The 19323-nt window shown below is 47.9% G+C and overlaps 1 protein-coding gene across 4 annotated transcripts in view; it reads left to right on the top strand.

Moving 5' to 3' along the window:
* Window positions 1-19323, top strand: part of LOC144932749 (roundabout homolog 2-like) — a 200766-nt gene that overhangs the window by 168993 nt on the left and 12450 nt on the right. For 3 of the 4 annotated variants that reach the window (XM_078857153.1, XM_078857152.1, XM_078857156.1), the window contains exons 17-24: window positions 209-400; window positions 1952-1978; window positions 4101-4143; window positions 4687-4841; window positions 8019-8276; window positions 8951-9055; window positions 12288-12432; window positions 16726-16890. In XM_078857153.1, coding sequence (XP_078713279.1) covers window positions 209-400; window positions 1952-1978; window positions 4101-4143; window positions 4687-4841; window positions 8019-8276; window positions 8951-9055; window positions 12288-12432; window positions 16726-16890 — 1090 coding nt within the window. The remainder of the gene's footprint in view (window positions 1-208; window positions 401-1951; window positions 1979-4100; window positions 4144-4686; window positions 4842-8018; window positions 8277-8950; window positions 9056-12287; window positions 12433-16725; window positions 16891-19323) is intronic. The other variant, XM_078857154.1, reaches the window with a different exon arrangement.

Genomic DNA, 19323 nt, shown 5'->3' with positions numbered 1-19323 from the left:
TTGTGTTTCTACGTCTGTGCGTGTGTTTCTTCGTGTATATGTGGGTTGCATAATACGGGCGAAACAAAGACAATGGCGGCAGGACATTTCACCCGGCCCCAGCGTCGCCTATGAGCTGACAGAAGCTGACAGAAGGAACAGGTGATGATGATGATGATGGTGTGTGTGTGTGTTTCCCCGCGCCGCCCGTGCTATCGCGGGGCGACAGAGCCCGTCGGCGGAGGCATCGTCTCCATGCAGCCCGGCAGCAACGTGAGCCTTGCCGGGCAGATATCCGACGTGGTCAAGCAGCCCGCGTTCATCGCCGGCATCGGCGGCGCCTGCTGGGTCATCCTCATGAGCTTCAGCGTGTGGCTCTACTGCCGGCGCAAAAAGCGCAAAGGACTCAGCAACTACGCCGGTACGCCTTTTGCCAGGCAGACCCGGTCCCGTGCATGCGCGCGTGCCACCACCGCGTGGTGGGCTCGTGTGCGGGCGGTGGTGGCACGCTCGCCCTTTCAATCACTGCACTCGCATCCCATAACTCTGAGCTTTTTGGTTCTGCGCTGGGCTTGCCGTTATGGCCACCCCTTCTTTGCTGGGATGTTGGACCGCGTGTGTAATTTTGACCGCCAGCCCACCTGCCTTCACCTTGGCAAGCAGCTGTTACGCCCACTCCAACTTGCAAGCGTCTGCCCGAGCTCCTCCGGTTGCATTTTACCAGAGTTGCGTTTTAATGCACTTCCCCATTAAAATATTTGCCACATTGATTTTTTAAATGACTAGTAATATGACTTCCTCAGCATAAGTGGTAGCTTAATGCGGCAATAATAACTGCAATATTGAATTATTTGCTGTGCACTTCTGAAAATGTTCAACAAGGAGAATGTTCTGTATTGTTTTATTTTCTTAAGTATCCCTGAATTGTGCTTGGAGTGTAGCTGAATTGGTAATACAGCAGAACTCCCAATCGTGCAACTGTCTGTGAGTTTAAATCCTATTAAGATGCTGGAAAGGGTCACCTCAGTCCATTCTCCTCTGCGATCAGTCATTTGTCCTGTGGATATACATGCCCTTGCCAAAGTAACGTAAGATTTTTCCTGCTGCCTTTTTAAGACCTCGAAATGAAAATGGCCATTGCTCAATGGCAATTAGATCACGAGTGCGGTGCCTCTTTGGGCCTCAAATTGTATTCTCACAAAAAATCCATTTCAATTATTATCAATATTGTTATTGGCCACGAGCTTCTTGCCACGCATAATGTACCTAACGGGGCCTTATTCGACGAGCACTCTGCATGTGGTTAAGCTTGAACCCTGTTAAGCGCTTCGGAGGGCGGTCACGGTTGGAGGTCAAGCCGCGAGTGCGACGGCGGCTAAAACGCGTGCCGCATGGCTCACCACCCTTGACCCGTGTTCACACCCAATATCTTGCCGAGGAAGATTTATGTATGCGACAACTCTTCCGCTGCAGCACCGCAAGCGGATAAGCGACCGGCCGTCCTAATTGTTGTCGGATGCGGCTCTCGGCGGGGAATCTGTGCAGTTGGGCCTCGGGTTGGGACTGGGCCGGGGGGGGAGGCGGTCGGTTGGTCGGGAGCCAGGGGGAAGGAATGGAAGTGGGAGTGATGTGCCGAGCTGATGTATGAGGCAGCAGCAAAAAAATCAATGGTGCGGCGTTATTGCCGATAAACCAAAAAAATGGCATGGTCGCCCCGTGCAGCCGCACCTGTCCCTGTTTATTTGCAGCCTGATCCTCTGCCTATCTTCAGCCCGATGTCCAGGGCCTGCTGCTGATCTACTTTATGTTTAAGAGTAAAACAATCTCGCTTCTTTTAACCGCCGCCTGTAAGAGCCGACTCGCACCCGTAGCTGCTTTCTAACGCTTGATTCTTTTTTCTTTCTGCTATTCTGTCTCTGTGCTTCTGCCCCCCCCCCCCCCTTCTCTGTTCACGCTGGGCCTGCTATTGCAGTTCGCTCCTTCACCTTCACGCCTGCAGGTATGGGCCTAAGCAGCATCGCACGTTCTAATTTCAGTCATTTTACATGTTTCCAGCCACGGACGGGAGGGCGGAATTACCGTTCGCAAAAAACACCCGTGATGACAGTGCGCTCGCTCGCCCAAGTGGGCCCTACACTAACCCACAAGTGTGGATTAAGCTTAATGCATATGCATGGATTAACCCATTACATATTGGTACTTTTAAAAGAATAAAACTGCTGCTAGAAGAGACAAATATTTCACCTGTATCTCGTGTGCTTGCTGGGGGTTTGAACCGGTGATTCCTGTTGGGGGTACGGGGTGGGAGGGAGGAGTGGGCTGTAAACCTTTTGCACCCTCCTCCCCACTGCCATAGCTTGCTTCTTTTAACGTGCCTCAGATGCATGAGACTGATTGACAATTCAGTGTCGCGAATTTTTTACCTCCCAAATTTCGGTTGGCTGGCAAAAGGCGATCGGTGCTAGTGAAGTTAATGGAGCTAATAGGCCTAATTGCTTTACAGGGATAACAATGCGAACACTGATACCAATCAGTTGCAAGAGGTTATTGGCAAGTGTGCACCCTTTACAGGGAAGAATTAGAAACTGCTCGACAGCAGATAATGTCAACTGATCTGCGTGATGGCCTCATATTTAGAGCCCCTTTCCCATCCAGGGAAGGTGCATTGCACTCCTGGGCCGCCCACTTCTGCAGAAATTGCCGAGCTTGCTGCCAAATGGGTGATTGAGATCGTGCAGATTTTTTGAGGCTGCCGCTGTTATGACGCAGAAATAGAAAATAAAAAGAACAGAGGATTCAAGCTACGAACATTGTTATTGACTGGATGCCTTAATCAGCCAGATATAAAGACGGGGGGGGAGGGTGTTTGGGGGAAATGCTTTCATCTCTTTTTTGGTGATGCGATATTTGATTTTTCTTGGATAATTTTTTTTTCATTGAGCAATGGGGGACTTGGCCCAGGGTGCTCCGTCCTCACGAAATGTGCCACTGTCGTGAAATAAAATCCATCACGGATATGAAGGTCATCGCCGAACCGCCTCGGGATGGGTTGCGGTGGAGGCAGGAGGGCGGTCAGGACCGGGCTAAGGGTTACTGATGACAAAGAGAAGACAAGAGACCCCGTGGCTTAAATTGAGGCTACTTGCTGGGGGAGTTGGGGGTGGGAGGAGTGAAGATGTTCGAGCCACTGGGGCTCCTTATTAAACTTACTCGGTCAAAATACAATGCAACTGTGTGTGTGTGTGTGCGCGTGAGGTGCGTTCATCATCCGTGTGCATGAACATGTGTGATTGTGTTGTGTGCATGAGCATTTGTGTCTGAATGTGTGTGTGTTTGTATGTGGTCGACTCAGCCTCAAATGAGTACCTGGTGCAGTGTGTAAACATCGCCACTGGGGAGTCAAAGGCGGTCGGGCGTGGTGCTGGCCACCTACCCCCTCGTGTACCTTACCGACCTTCATAAGTGTTCGCAAACAGCACTTTCCCCAACAATCTGTTAAGGCTATAGGAGGGATCTTTGTCTTTGTGTGTATAGAGAGTGACCCAGCCAAACCACCTCCTTGTGGACCATTCCAGCCTTAATAGGAGTTCACTAATAGCCCTTGGCCCAACAGCCTCTACAGGCTGTACGGGGGATCTTTGTCTTTGGAGAATGATCTGTGGTTAATTCCCGGTATCTGATTCTGGCCTGGAGCCTTCCCGTAAATTGCGACTAAAATAAAGATGATAACAATTCCAACTTGTTACGCCCCGCGCACACGAGGGTGGGGGGGGGGCACCAGCCAGGTGGTGACCCGATGCCAAAAAATGAGTACTTGAAGTTACATCGTTGGTCACTCCCCCACCCCTCGTTTGCCACGCTGGCTTTCATAGGCGCTTGCTAACAGCACTTACCTCGACAGCCTGTAAAGAGATTATTTCCGCGTGCACGTGTGTACGATGGCGTTGCTACTGACTGTGTGTGTGCGTGCGTGCGCGCGAGCGAGCGCGCGCCCTGTGTGAGTGTGCATGGGTGTCACACTGGTAAATGGCCCATGTCATGTGGGTTGAAAAATATCGCTGGGCTGGGGATCTGCATTCGCCGCGGCACTGACTCTCGCTCTCTCGCTTTTCCCATTACAGTGACCTTCCAGAGGACGCAGGGGACAGTCATGAGTAATGGACGGTAAAGAAAACGCTTTCCCTGTCTGCGCTTTTCTTTCCTGTCAGCCGCGCTTGTCAGCAATACCACCACCACCACGCGCTTGGAAAATGGCCAAGTGGATTTTTTGGACACAATTAAGAATGGGCTTCTGTGATCAGCGCTGATTATGGCAATCGCTTCCCATTTTTCTCTGCAACGCACGAAATTAGTTCCTTTGTGCCATTCCATTGGCTGTTTTGAAAACATTCGCGACGCCGCTTGCCACGTCGGTTGACACCCCAATGCGATTAAAAATGTAAATATATAATTGGAGAACACGTCACGTGATTTTCAATTGTTATGATAATCGAGCCGAAATTTTTGTTTGAGAGGAGGGGTTGGGTGCGGGGGGGGGGGTGGCGGCTTCTAAGCAAAAAAGGCGTGTAACAATTTTGTCAAAGGGAGGCCTTCCCGGCGCGATGGCCGACGCCCGCAGTAGTGTGGTGCTCGCGTCAAGTGGCCGTGCCGTTAAGCATCGGCGTCGTGCGTCATCGTCGTCATCGTCGTCGTCCCCCCCTGCCACAGGCCGGGCGTGTTGAACCCCAGCGACCCGACCTACCCGTGGCTGGCCGACTCGTGGCCCTCCACCGCACTGCAGCTGGGCTCCGGGGCCAACAACTGCGCCGTCAGCTGCTGCCCTCACCCCACGGAGGCCGCTGACCAAGGGTTCTCGCACGCAGGTGAGGCGGCTGCCCCGGCCAGCGTCTTTCATCATCCCGGCTCTTCCTCTCCTCCCGCACTTGCCCCCCCGTCAAGCGACCGTCTTGTAGGTTGTGGTGTCGCAAAGCAGCGAGGGGTGGAGCGCGGCGAGGGAAGACTTTGTCCAGAAGTTGGTAGCCCGATGATGATGATGATTTAGCTGCGCACTACTCACACACGCCCGTAATCGAGCGCTGATGAAGCGAGGTATGGTGGATCACAAAAATGTTCTGAAACTCCCTTCCTGTGAGCGTTAAGGAGATGCCGCAAAAAGGCAGTAAAGCAAATGTGAAATCCACCTGAGTGTTGTTGCCTCCTCACACGTCTGGGTTTTCTCTGGCTGCTCCGCTTTCCTCAGACGTGTAAATACTCCTAAATTGGAAGATAACACCTGAATATGGAGAGGACTACAGAGCTTGGAAAATTGGTGCCGGCTTGCCACCTGGATGCCTTTCCTACTTGCCTGTGGCTCTTCGCGCCTCTTAAGTTGTTCTCTCTCTCTGCGAGAGTGAGTGAATGCTTTGCGTGTCAAGTTGAAATTCAATTTATTTAAATGACTGTTTAAGGCAGTATGTGTTTTTGAAAAGTGGAAGATATAGTGCAGCCCTTTGCGGAGAGGATTTTGAATGAAATGGATGTCATTAAATATGTATACTTCGCCGGCGAATCACGACTCTACATATTTGGAGGTAGGCCAGATGCCAAAATTATTAATAGCTATTCAGAAGGTCCAACTCAGCCCGTGGATGAGAAATACTGGCTATCAATGATAGAGCAGCCTGAGGCCTGCTGCAGGTGTGACACCGCTAGTTTGTTTCATGGAACGATGACAGCAAAATATGGTGCAAGCCTCTGTTTTATGAGCCTCCCTGTGTAGTCTGCAACAAAAACAACGGGGTTTTTTTCATCCTCTGCTAATGCTCGAGCTGGGCATACGTTGGCCAACTTCAAACGGCACAACAGCTGTACCTGTGATTCTCCATGCTCGACTTAATGAACATCATTCATTGTTATTTTGTCGCGTTGATGATCAACATCATTACAGGCGTCCGAGGCACAAGGCTCTGTCTCAGCGGCCTTAGATGGCAAAGATTAATTTACAAAAGCAGAGACATGTCTGAACATTATATTAATTATTTATCTTGCTCAAGTATAGTCTTTACATTGTGCGGTTTTGTTAAATGTTTTGTTGAAAAGGAATATTAGTGGCACATCAAATTTCCTCCACGAGAAATGTTAGTCCTATGGTCTTCTCATGCTTAATATCTTGTCATATTGCCACTGTAATTGTTGTTGTCATTTCATGAATGAAAACATGTTGTGCATGCAGTAAACAAATATATAAGGAGAAATAATCAGAATGGCAAAAGGCAGCTTTTTAAAAGGTCAGGGGGAATGATAATGTCAGACACCAAACAAAAAATTGAGCACGAAGATATGAAAGCTTTGGTTCTGGAGTGAAGTGGAATGTGCTCATGCAGCATGGGCACTGCAGAAGGATGAGATGAAAACACGAAGCAGGCTTGAGATGCGGTGCTCCAGCATAAAATAAATCATTGAGTTGGTGCGACGAGAATGAAGTGAAGATGTACTGGCAGAGAATTGGCACAAGCAGGAATTACTGAGTAATCTGATGAGAGGAAAGGTGGCGTGTGGGGAGCATATTTTCCGATGGGTCAACTGGAGCTGTGACAAATATGATACTGCAGTGGGGGGGGGGCGGGCGGAATGGAAGCTAAAAGGAGTTGAGGAAGAAAATGTAACAGTTGTCAGTACAATGTGGGCAATTTGAGAGGACTCCATGGGAGATGCTGACGATTACAAATGGCGGAAAGCCATCTGCTGTGGATATCGACACTCGGCTATCAAGATGACATCTGATCGAAAGGCTTAGCACAAAGCAAACTCTTGCCACCATGAATCTCATACGATAACTCCGAGTTCCAACTTTGGCATCTAAATATAGAATGATTTCTTGTGTAAGAGCATGTCTTGGACAACACTCATTCCACACCTCTCAGTTGAAATAGTAAATGTTGTTATTTTTATGCCACTTTTTTGTCTTCAAACGTTTTGCAAAACGCATTATAGTATTCTGAATGATAGTATTGCGTCAAGCCTACAGAATTTAAAAAAAATCAGCTTTTATATTTAGGCAGCAAGAAAGGGCACGCATGAAGTGTGTAGAGATCTTGCAAAACTGGCATTAGGGGGTAATCTGCGTGTGCGCGTGGAATTAAGCAGCTCGGTCTGTTTGCTTCTGTGGGTCACTGGCCACAACTGCGAATGAGAGTCGCAACGATTTCCAGCCAGGAAAAATGTTCGTCATTTCCACGGGAAGCGTGAAACGAGACGTGAGAGCCATTCTTTAGTTTGCATCGCTGCTTCCCACCCAGGACCCCCTGCCCACGGAGCGGGTAAATGGCTCTCAGACTTCTAGGCTCTCGATGTATCTGCCTTATTTCTGCGCCGGACGAGGATGGACGTCAGCACGGCACGCCCACCTCCTGGTTCCCGTTAATTTACTCGGCTCACCTTGGACTGCAGGTTGACAGCGTAATGCTTGTCTTCTGAAATATTCTCATTTTGGTGCGGCGCCCTGGGTGTGTTGGTAAATTGCATCTGATTGTGTACTATTTCCATTGAATTCCCGATGACAGATTTTTGTTTTTATCTCCGAAACACTTTGGGGGTTTTTGTCTTTGTGCTTATCACACGGAACCTTGCCATCCTGTTGTTGACATGGCTTGCTGCGCACAAAATGTTTGTGTTCTTCCACCTGAATGTTATAATACAAAATTAACATTACAGTACTAACTTCAAAAGTATTTTTGAAGTCCACCATCAAACTTGAGGATGTTTAAATTACAAAGTTAAACTGTTTAAGTAAGAGTCCTTAAATATATTGGTCATGAAACCAAAGAGCCCATAAAAATGATGTCCAAAAAAACTCTCCTTTTTTTCTGAAGCAAATTATTTTTTTGCCTGCAACAATTTTTTAAAATCTCCAACTATCACATGTAAACGTGGAAAATATGAGATCCTGAAGAAATGAGCAGTGCGTGGCGGTGTGCAGAAAAGCCGTTCAAACACCGATGTGAATTTCACACCGATGCGAATTTCACAACGCTCGCCGTGCTCCTCTCCCCTCAACCCAGACGCCAGTTTCTCAAATATTGGAGCGGAGGGTGCCAAGTCGGCGACGCTGGCGTCCGACGGAGCCATCTACAGCAGCATCGACGTCAGCCGCGAGGCGGCCTTCTACAGCCCGGGCGCCACGCCCCAGGCCACGCCCTACGCCACCACGCAGATCATCCAGCAGAACATCGCCAACGAGATCTCGGCCGAGCGAGGGGCAGCCCCTGCGGGGCCCGCGGGTTTCGGCGTGCCGTCGGAGCAAGCGCGATTTGCCAACGGTAATCCCCCCCCCCCCCCCCCCCGTTCATTTAAACCTGTCGGTGAGAATTCCAGATCCTGTCGTTCACCCGTGACGCCGGATGGGCGCGCATTTAATCGTGCCCAAATGAGGGTTAACGGAAGGGAAACTTGAAGAAGATGAGAGCAGTGTATGCCCGCGGCAGATAATAAAAAAAAATATTCACCGTCGCAATAATGAAGCTGTGACGACGATGCGCTCTGCTTGGGCGCCAGGGGGGACAAAGGTGACGCCACCACCGAGGGGTGTTTGTGGTTTTCACATCTGATTTTAATTAGCGCAAGGCAACACAGCAGTCTTGGGAAAAACAAATATTTTAAATATAATAAATCACAGGAACCCCTCCCGTCCACATGCTGCTTTTTAATTTGCTTACCAAGCTCAGTTTTTTTTGCTGTGAACATGAATATATATTTTGATTAATTTGATCCCACGTTGCGCTTAATTGCCTTTATTCATTATTTACCCTTTGATTATTTTTTTTCTTTCACTGGTGGTTGTTTGTCTCGCTTTGTGTTGCCGCTTATTCAATTTTTGTTGTTGTTGTTGTTGCTCCCATTGCAAATTCTGCCAATCCCCCGCAAAACGGCCTCCTTGCCACCCTCCTCAATCGTGACCTCCGCCGCGACCCCTGCACGACCTCGTGACCCCCAGAACGGCGTGGGCCGCAGTGCATGCTGGGCGGTGCGGGTGGCCCGAGCCAGGACCATGGCTCCCTGGGTTCACGCCACAGCACCGATCGCAGCAGCGGTTCTTCAGGTTGGTCAGAGTCTGGCAGGGAGCAAGGCGAGCGACCAAAGAGACAAACGAGTTAATAAAGCGTACATTTACTGACCATTGATTTATTGACCGATTTTTTATTTTCTGAGAAATCAATTATCAGATGGATGGATGAGTTTGGATCGTGGGTGAATACATTAAAGCAAATGACTAGGGAACGTAATGAGTTGCTATGGTTATCATGCCTAGTGTAATAACAGCTCCTGGTGTAGTAGCAGCACTCGGCGCTGTACATTTTTACTACTTTACCCTGCATATATATGCTAAATAATGCAAGTAATTAGTTTAATTGTTTTCCAGACAAATGTCTAAGATAATTGTGCCTATGGATGCGCCGCAAGTAATCCATTTATGAATAAGTAGAATCATAATCATTTACAGCCCTTTTGTAAATCCACTACTGCAGCAATGACTCGCCCCTATATTTCAGTCGTGCGGGTTGTTTGAGCGTACTTCACCATGCTGGTCAAGTACAGGTTGGTGAAGGGGGAGGGGGCCATGGGCAATTTAGATGTCGCTCGCCAGAGACGATAGACGGTGGTCGGAAATTGAACTCGGGTCTCCAGATTTCATGGCGCAGTGTGCTAACCACTGTGCCACCGCTCCCCCGCCCCACCCCCCTCCCATTGATAAGCATATATACATACGAGTATGTATTTAACAAAGAAGACATAAGCTGCAGTCAGATTACTTTAGATAAATGAGGAAGATCCTTAATCTGCCTTCATTAAGGTAACACAATTAAGGGGAGTCAGAGTCTATTTAATGCATCTGCTTGAATGTGTCAACTCAGGGTCTGTAAACATGCTTGTCTGTCATGCGGTACATTAAAAAAAAAGCACACCTATGCCCACGGGAATGCATGCAACATTGTCATTGGTATGCGACACTGCCAAATTTTGCCAGTGACTAGCAGGGTTACGGGGGTTAACATTCAAGGTCTATTATATTGACCCATCACGTGGAGAATTTGTCTTACGTATTCATAATGCTGTGCGTTTTGTTTTATTATTTTGTTCAAAAGCATTCCGGTTGTGCTATTGGCGTCATGTTTTTTAGATGAATCCATTCAGAAATGTCACCGAGCATTGGGGCCAGTGTGGCTTTCAGCAAAAAGGCTCGAGAATAGCATTTTAACACAATTTCTCCCCAAAATATCCTGTACTTTGCCTTTTATTAACAGCAGGCCTCCCACGTTCCCATGCACTCTGGTACGAGAGACTTTTTTTTATCTCACGACAATTAAACAGTTCATTTGTAGATCTGGAAGGCGCCTTACGAGTAAATGTAAATTCTTATTAAATTGTGTGAAAATACATCTAAAAATGTTTCCCCCCCACTAATTGGTGATGAAGCGACAATTCTTAAGAACCTGGCTTAATCACGGTTGGCTGAACCAAAGGTTTCGAACCCAGTGTTCCTGACTCGGCACTACGACCCTGAACCACCCGGGTGCCTCATTCTTTTCTTTTCAGTATCTTGTAAGTTTAATTGGATTTCCTTGTATCATGCATGCATCCATGTGTAATTGTAGCGAACATCGCTGACCTGTCGTAGTACGCTATCTTTTTTTCTGTTCCCCCAGCTTGTGTAAAGTTAAAGAGAAATCCGTTTTTAACTGAAAGCACGGATAGCTCGTGCTTTGAAGTATCACTATTTTGGGACTCATAACCACATATGCCATGGGTATGAATTTGCCTTCGTCGATTGCTAACATCCATCCTCGATCATAAACACTGCCGCTTGCACCCACAGGCGATGATTTCAAGCAATATTCAGCAATCCTTTTTTTAGAACATTTTCAGTATTGAAAAGGGACCTCTTGGGAAGACGCCGCTACAGCTACTGTTGTTCGGTTCAGAAATAAAACGAAAATAAAAATTGCACACGCAGAGAGCGGCAGTGAATGGGGTGAGCAGACTGCTACAATTCGAGCAACCCGAATGCAAAGAAACATTTATTTACAAATCAAACGAGAACTGTATGTATGATTATGACAGTAAATATGGTGATATATCGAAACAAACAAAACTCTTCCAGCTGCAATTCCTGGCAATGCATATCACCGGTAGTGATTCGTACCTGAATCTAGTCTAAGCCTCCCCTAGGTCAGCTCAACCTTACATGAGCACCTAGTGTGCTGTGTCCGGCATCAGCAATTGTGAGACAAAAGTGACTAAGCATGTGTGGTACTACGAACTGTAGCACACATTAGATCCCATGCCGACTTTAATAGGCTCTCGCTAACAATACCTGGCCCAGCAGCCGGTCAGGCTAAGTTGGTGGTACAATCAAAGTGAGAGTGTATTTGCAGTGCAGGTGGTCAAAACGATTCAGGTCAAATCTCACGAAAGAAGTTCAACATACATACACTGATCGCTTTATTTTTACGATGAAGTACAATTTTTTTTTTTAAATTACGCGCATTTTGAGCATGTGAAACATCGGCGAGACGATGGGCCCTCTGGCAAAATGCGTCGTTGGCCCGGACGGAGGCATGCATGAGCGCACCGAACGGGCACCCCGGTGAGCGTGCCAGTGGTGGAGCGACGCGGCACCAAGGGGTTGCCGTGGCGAGGGGGCCAGGCAACTTGCAATTTAATTTTTTTTTAATACTGTCGGCTCGTAACCACTCAGCGCTGCTTCACTCAGAGCGCCTGGACGTATTCCCACTGAGGGTAAAACCTTCACCGCACGTGTCAGCCCGCGTCTCTGTTTGCCTTCCAAAGCCATGTGCCTGTCTGGAGTTTTAATATCGCACGAGTCGGCGGCCAGATCTCTGTTGGCAGACTCGTACAATGCGGTCAACTTGACAACCCAAGCCTGTGTAATGCCTGCAATATATTGTTTTGTAGTTATTTTATATTCTCCGGGCTTTGCTGTTGTCGCAGCGACAATGTAATTGAATTGTGCCAACCCTGTTGTGTGCACGAGAACAATCAACAAGCGGAGCTATGAGGTCGTCGCTAGTTGGTTGTATGGCAACTACCTTCCTGACCTTTCCAATAAAAAAGATAAACTCTTGAATTTTGTACTTAGCGCGCAAATAAACGGTAGTTACGAAAACAAATCAGGAGTCGGACCTTCAGTGAGGATTTGCTGCGTAAATCAACTGCGTTGTTCATATTATATTGCAGCGTTGTGTTATTGACGTTGAGCTCGTCGATAAATACCGCCGTTGTCAATTTGAATTTGTTTCTGCTCACTGAAGGTGGCCGCGGGAAAAAGAAGTCCAAGAGCAAAACGAAGGCGGCAAAGGCCCCCGGAGTGAACTGGTCCGAGTTCCTCCCACCGCCGCCGTCTCACCCCCCTCCGGGATGCAACATGGATCAGTCCGGAGGTCTCCAGGAGGACGGGTGCGTTCATGTGTGTGGGGCTCCCATTAGTGGATTTGCTCGAATGCGCTGAAAGCATAACGCACCAACATGCTTTATTTCACTCGCCTTTGTTTGTTTCGTTGGACAGCGTCCTATTGAATTTTAACCGTGAGATTGAAAGCTACAATTACGGTCTTTTTTTTACATATATACTGCTGCTGTAGTTGGTAAGAAATAGATCACAACTACGGAGGATAACGTCAGTCAGTTATTATTGAGAAATGCATGGAATTATGGGAGATTGCACGTAAGTGCAACATTAAATAAACAATTGCAACACTAAATTACGGCAACTATTTGTCACCCGGCCTTTTGACCATGTTTCCAAGCCTCTTATCACCCAGTATGTGAGACCACGTGACTTTAAACCAATTAATTAAACGGTATGGTGTGGCGTAGCAAGGCTTCTATAGGTCGGGCATCTTGCTATTCTGTGGGGTAATAATTTTTGGCGGAAAGTCCTCTTGCGAGTGCACATCGCCCACTCCCCCCTCCACCCGTAGTTTATGGAGCGTGTCCGTGGGCCGCATAACCCCGCATGCAATGCAACGTGTACAAATTCCCATTAATCTAATAGCCTGTTTAATAGAGTCCTACCATCTCGGCAGTGAACATTATCTCCTCCTCCCCAGCCATCCGGCTAAATGGGAAAAAAATTGCAACCCCACCGTGCCACGTGCCCAGCACCCACACTTAATATTCATAGCTTCTCTTTTCAATGTAGCTTTGGAAATGTCTTCAATCATCGCCTTGATTTAGGGCATTTGTCTCCATTTTCCCTCTAATGGAGTGATTCATACGTATGGGGTTTAGCACATGAGGCAAAATACGGGATGGCACGTTACGCGGTTCGATGGGATGGGCCCTCGCTTGTTCACTTGTTTATTTATTTTCCCCCAGTCGTGCTCGTGAGGAATTGAAGGTATGAGGGGGTGCAGCGGCGTATAAATTGGAGCTTTCGATGTAAACACCGCCGGAGCAGCGATGTCACCCCAGAGGTTAAATCTCGAGATGTAGGGATTTAATATGGGGGATATTGGCATCATGTTTACTTATATTGGGGTTATGCTATTATAGAGGTGAACATTACACTATTTTGATAGTTTTTATTTCTTCCTGGTTTTGCTACCTAGAACAGTTTTAATAATGCCATGGTCCTTGTTTTGGAAAATTCTCTTCAATAGCAGCTGTTTATTATTATCTCCATTTGAAGTATATCTTTTTCTCGAGCTTTCAGTTGCAATTTTTTGTAATAGTATTCTATAGAGCAGGCATTGGAAACCTTGTTTCTTTACTGAAGGCCAAATAGGTCTTTCAAATAATGTACATTAACATACACCCAAGCGCTATCCAATAAAACCACAACACATCTTAGGGCTCACCATTAGCGGACTAAATTAGAAACAGTGTTGCCACGTTGAAAACAATCCCCTCTCTTACCTGATTACTGTGGCCATGATAATTGCAGTGATTGATAAATATTGCTAGCGGGCCATTTAGAAGCGGCTACGGGCCTCATGAAATGACCTTAAGGGCCGGATCCAGCCCTTGGGCCGTGGGATCCCCACCCCTGGTCTAGAGGTATTTTTCAGTTGGAGATTTTTTCCTGCAGTAAAAATGGGGGGAGTGGGGGGGCATGCCACAGTTCGTTGATCGTCGGTGCACATGATGTGGTGAGGTAAAGTGTGGGTACTCCCACTGCTTCCAAGATGGTTGGCCAGCATGGAAGAGTAGACCAAAATACCATCCAGAGGGGAACTCTGTAGAGCTTCCACCGGTGAACATCCATCTGCCAGCAGAATGTATGACCGAGTAATTGCAGGACTGCACCTTTGCCTAGAGGTATTCATTCCCCAGGGCTGGCATCAGCGCTGTGGAGAGGCTGCCTGAAAGAATTCCGCTTGAGCTCACTGATCCGCGGGCTCGCGTCCGGCAGCGACTTCATACGGCGACTGCGCGATGAATTATTAAGAAAACACATCCATTTAACCGGCTGTCAGAGGCATCAACCTTAATTTGTGATTTTTTCTTTGCCCTGCGAGGGAAGTATTAGTGCACTAAAATGAAAACGGGACGAAATAAAATCCAAATTCTGGCGTGTACAGCGCCGCTTTTACGTGCGTAGCGCAGATGGTGTCAAGTGAAACTAATTGCACGTTAAGGCAAAGCGCCTCTCTCAGAAATGGGGTGTTTGTGTGACTGCGCGATGCAGTTGTATATTTTTATCCCTTTTCTGGAACGACGAGGGTTATTGCCGCCACCATCGTCTTTGTGTCCCCGTCGGCTCCGATCTGCAACTCACGGCAGCACACGGGGGTGGGGGGGTGGGGGGTGAGGGTGGGGGGTGAGGTGGGGGGGGTGAGGTGGGGGTAGTGAGGGGGGGTTAACGGCTGCATCAATCCCAAATTAAGGCTCCTTTAATCATATTTTTGACGAGGAATCTTATCCCAGATGACAAATGGAGCCGCTTCTCTGGCGTATTGGGTTGGGAGTAGAGTAACGGATTTCTGATCACTTAGGGCTGCGCCCTGTATAGATTTGCACTTGGTCAAGTGATTGGTGTGCGGGTGTTTTCGGTTTTGCAAATCGGCATGGCCGCGGGTGCAACTTTGTCACCTTTAACACGTAGGCTTTCGCGACCAATATCATCCATAATAGAGGTGTTTTGGGTTAGATCGCATAAATATATATATGTGTGACGGATTGGCATGTTCTGTTTACATGACAGCCCTTAATAGTTGGCCGTGTCGGGTGGTGGCGGGTTTTAACGACACATTATTATATTTACGTGGTCTAACCCCAAAATAAACCTCTATTGTGAACTTTGTTTGTTGGTACACCGCGAATTTGTTGTGTGACCGGCATCATCGGCGGAAACGACAATCACAACACCGGCAGTGTGACCTAAACAAAGAAAACCTCATGGTCCAAACGCATCACAATTTGGATACAAGAATTGGAAGCTTTTTTTTTATTCCCGTCTGTCTTTTAATGTTGGTCAACAAATGTTTCTCAGATGTAAAGCATTCCACCGATAGCAGAGGTTGAAACCAGTTGTGAGTGTCATTTTTGTTCTTTTTTTAAAATGACAGTCTAACTCGTGGATACTGTAACGCTTAGGGTTCTTGTCCGAAATGCTTTGTGTGTTTATGAAGCAGCGTGTGTTAATAATGCTATCTATTGCACGGGAAATCTGGTAACTCTAGCTTTGAAGTGACTTTTAAAAAACAAATGTCAAATTTTTGAGTCTTGACACCAAAATAAATGGAATGCTGATCTTAATTATGTCACAGTTTTAGTATTGAACATTCAAAACGAAAGCATTTTTTATTGAGCTTGACGCTTTCACTTAAATAACCCCTCACATTTTATTTGTGATATTTAAATTTAACATTCTTTTTTTATTATCGCAGCTCTGGATGCTCGCTGAGCTCTGCTTCCATTTATATTTATATATGTGTGTACGAAATTCTGCTGCCAAGAATGTGCAGGCATGCATGCCACAGGCTGACTGCTAGAAATGAGGATGCCTCAGCCTCGAGGTCAGAGTATCCAGCCTAGAGGTCAGAGTATCCAGCCTAGAGGTCAGAGTATCCAGCCTAGAGGTCAGAGTATCCAGCCTAGAGGTCAGAGTATCCAGCCTAGAGGTCAGAGTATGTGTCGAGTCGACTGTCAAGGCAGTGTGGCGGCACAGCTTGTGTATATGAGGCTTGTTGTTGTTGTTGCTGAGTTCCAGTTGCTCCATTTCAGGCTGTGCAACGGTGCTGCTCTCTCTCTCTCTCTCTCCCCGTGTTTCCCTGCCCTGACCCACCCCCACTCCCCCCCCCCAGAATCCCCCCTTCTTCCCTAATGTATTTTTTCACCTTTGCACGGCGTCTTGAGATACAGTTGCATTTAGACGCTATATAAATTGAAATTGTTTTGGTGTCAGGTAAGCGGTGGGTAGAAGCTTTGGACCAACAAGGAGCGCTGAGAAAAAAGTGGCTAATCCTCAAAATAGTTATGGATTAGCCAGGACAAAACTTGGGGGGGGGGGCACAAGGCCAGAACAACCTCCCGAATGCCCCCCTTTTGCCGCTGACCCTGGCACAAGCCTCGCCACCCAGCGGTGCTCGCCTTCCAGCGTACGGGGGAGGCGCGAGGGTTAATGGTGCATCTCTCAGCCAGAACCCCATCGCTGCTTCAGCGCTCGCTTCATCACGAAGGGGGAGACCCGAGCCACGCGGCTCGTAGCCAATTCCCGTCTTCTCCTCCCCATGTGTCGCCTCGCAGCTACGACAGCGACGACTGCGGACCCCCGCTCCCCGTGCGCATGTACCTGCACGGGGACGGCGGCGAGGAGGGAGAGGGCCCAAGCGGCGGGGGCAGGACGCACGCGGTCACAGGCGTGGGCTACCTGGGTTCACCGTCGCCCGGGGAGGCAAGGCATCCGAACAGGTACGACTGCGCAGATCGCCGTTGCAGCCCCGCATTGGGCAGATGGCCCGTAGGTGTGCACTGCACGTTTCCGCTTTTGTTTCCACTTTCCTCTGTCTTGTGTCAATGTGCTCAAGTAGTGGCCACATCTTTCTGACACCAATCTCTCTTATGTCGTCGTGAAGCCATTCTCTGTTAGGTCTTCCTCTCTTTCTGGCTCCTTCCATTCTTGTCAACAACACACTTTTCATTTTCCTGTTGTTATCCACCCTATATATGTGTCCAAATAGGACCAGTTTCCTTCACATCATATAAAATACTTTATCATATTTTCTTTCGGGGTCGTTCCACGCGTCGTTTCAGGCGTGACGTCCGACGTTTTGCTCCGCGTCCACCGGGGAGTTTCTTCATGAACGGGAAGAAGCTCCTAGCACGTGACGCAAAACCTCGGACATCGTGCCAAACGGCACGCGACAACGACCTAAAAATGCGTGGCGCATCACAAAGAGCAATGCTGTCAACCCGGGCAGCTGGCACCGCCGCCGTTTCATTGCCTGTTGCATTTGCCCTCATCAACGATTGAGCATCGCTTCACTTCGACTTGGGTTGGAATATGGCGACTACAGTTGTTGCGATAAAATTAAGTGATTTATTTTTTGACGAGTGTCATAAATACAATGAAGATACCTATTCTTCGGTTATTTCGGTAAAGTCACGTAGGTAAAAAAAATAAAATTAATAAAAGTAAAATAAAAATAAAATAAAAATCACGACGTTTCGGAGGCAACACAAGCTTCCGTCTTCAGGTGGAACCGTCACAGCACGACTGCTGCATCATGTAAGTACTTGAAGACGGAAGCTTGTGTTGTCTCCGAAACGTCGTGATTTTTATTTTATTTTTATTTTACTTTTATTAATTTTAATTTAAATTTTTTCCCTACGTGACTTTACCGAAAAAACCTAAGAATATGAATCCTTGCAGTCACGGAAGCTTCAAATCTAGAATGAAGATACCGTTCAACGACTATAAATATTCCGCTGGCTTTGCTGTGAACAACAATGCAATTTGAAATCAAGCATGGAGGGTTTTTTCCCAGGGGAGAATGAACGTAGAAGCACAACATACAAATGTATGCAATTACAAATGTATGCATGCGATTAAGCTACGCGCACACGAAAGGAGATCAATCATTACGGGCACGTGCAAGCGTTAAACGTCATAGTTACACGTGAGATTGAAATATTAACCGAAGTTTCAGTTCATTTCCATTAAAAACAAATGTTTCTCATGGTCACTCATTACCCCGCACAGCTCGCGAGGGCCCAGAGTTGCGACGAGCACTCTGTACGTACGTACGTTGAACTTCTTTCGCACCATGTATAGCCAACTGTGCTAATCGGAGGTGCGGGCAAAGAACAATAAATGGAACACAAATAGCAGTCCCAAAGAAATGAGCTTTCAATCTCGATTTAAAAGTGCATACCTCCAGTGGCTTCCCAACATCGGAAGAAAGAGCGTTCGAGACGGCCGGAGAAGCGCAATCTGAAAGGGCGCTTCTGCTGTAACCATCTTTGTTGGAAAACGTTGACCACATACGACCGGTGTCTAATTCTGAATGCTCAACGTCACGCCTGACCGCACATCGGGTGACAGAGCTGTAAACGCTCGACTCCGGCTAAATCGAGCGTGCGCCAGCGCCGACGAGGGGGGGGGGGGACGCGGAGACGCAGTCTCCTCCTCAGGGCCAAGTTGAAATTGCAGGTTCGAAGGCCACGACAGGGATCTTGAGCCATGACGGGCAGGGGTCAGGCAAAGGTCACTGGCTCCAGGCCGCTTGTGCCCGTCCAGACGGAGCTGTGTGCGTGTGTTCGTGCGTAAGGGCACAGCAGCTGGCGCTGCAGGAGAAGCAGGTTAAGGCTGTGATGTATGGTGGCCCTGGGCTGGAGCACTTATCGCCAATCTCCTCACATTGAAGGGATGGTCCCTACGGCACTTGCCAGTGTTGCGTCGCATTCGTCTTCAGTTCTTTTCCACCCGATCCGCCCCCCACCCACCACCAATTCTCTCTCTCTCTGCTCTTTTCTTTACTGCTACCGCCTAGGAAAATTGCTTATCGCGCCATGCTGTTCGTGTCGGCGTTCTGTTCGGTGTTTAACTTTGTGTTCACATCTCTCCCGGGCTTCTCCCCAAGGAACTGGCCCCAATGTAATTCTCTCGTTTAGAGCGGACAGGTGATGGCCAACGTAGCACGCAACCTCGAATGAATTTGATTTAAAAGCAGCGGCATTCTCGCTGCCCCCCTAATGATGATAATTAATGCGGAATGAGCAGCCTTCCTAGCTGCTTGCGTGTTACCGTTTCAAATGTGCACTCAATTTGCAGGTGTGTGTGTGCGCATGCGCACGTGTATATGTGACTGTGTGGGAGCGGTATTGTAGCAGTTGGCTGCGCTG

The sequence above is a fragment of the Lampetra fluviatilis genome, chromosome 5, assembly GCF_964198595.1.
Source record: "Lampetra fluviatilis chromosome 5, kcLamFluv1.1, whole genome shotgun sequence".
Classification (NCBI taxonomy): Eukaryota; Metazoa; Chordata; class Hyperoartia; order Petromyzontiformes; family Petromyzontidae; genus Lampetra; species Lampetra fluviatilis.
This window is presented reverse-complemented; position numbering and strand designations above follow the sequence as displayed.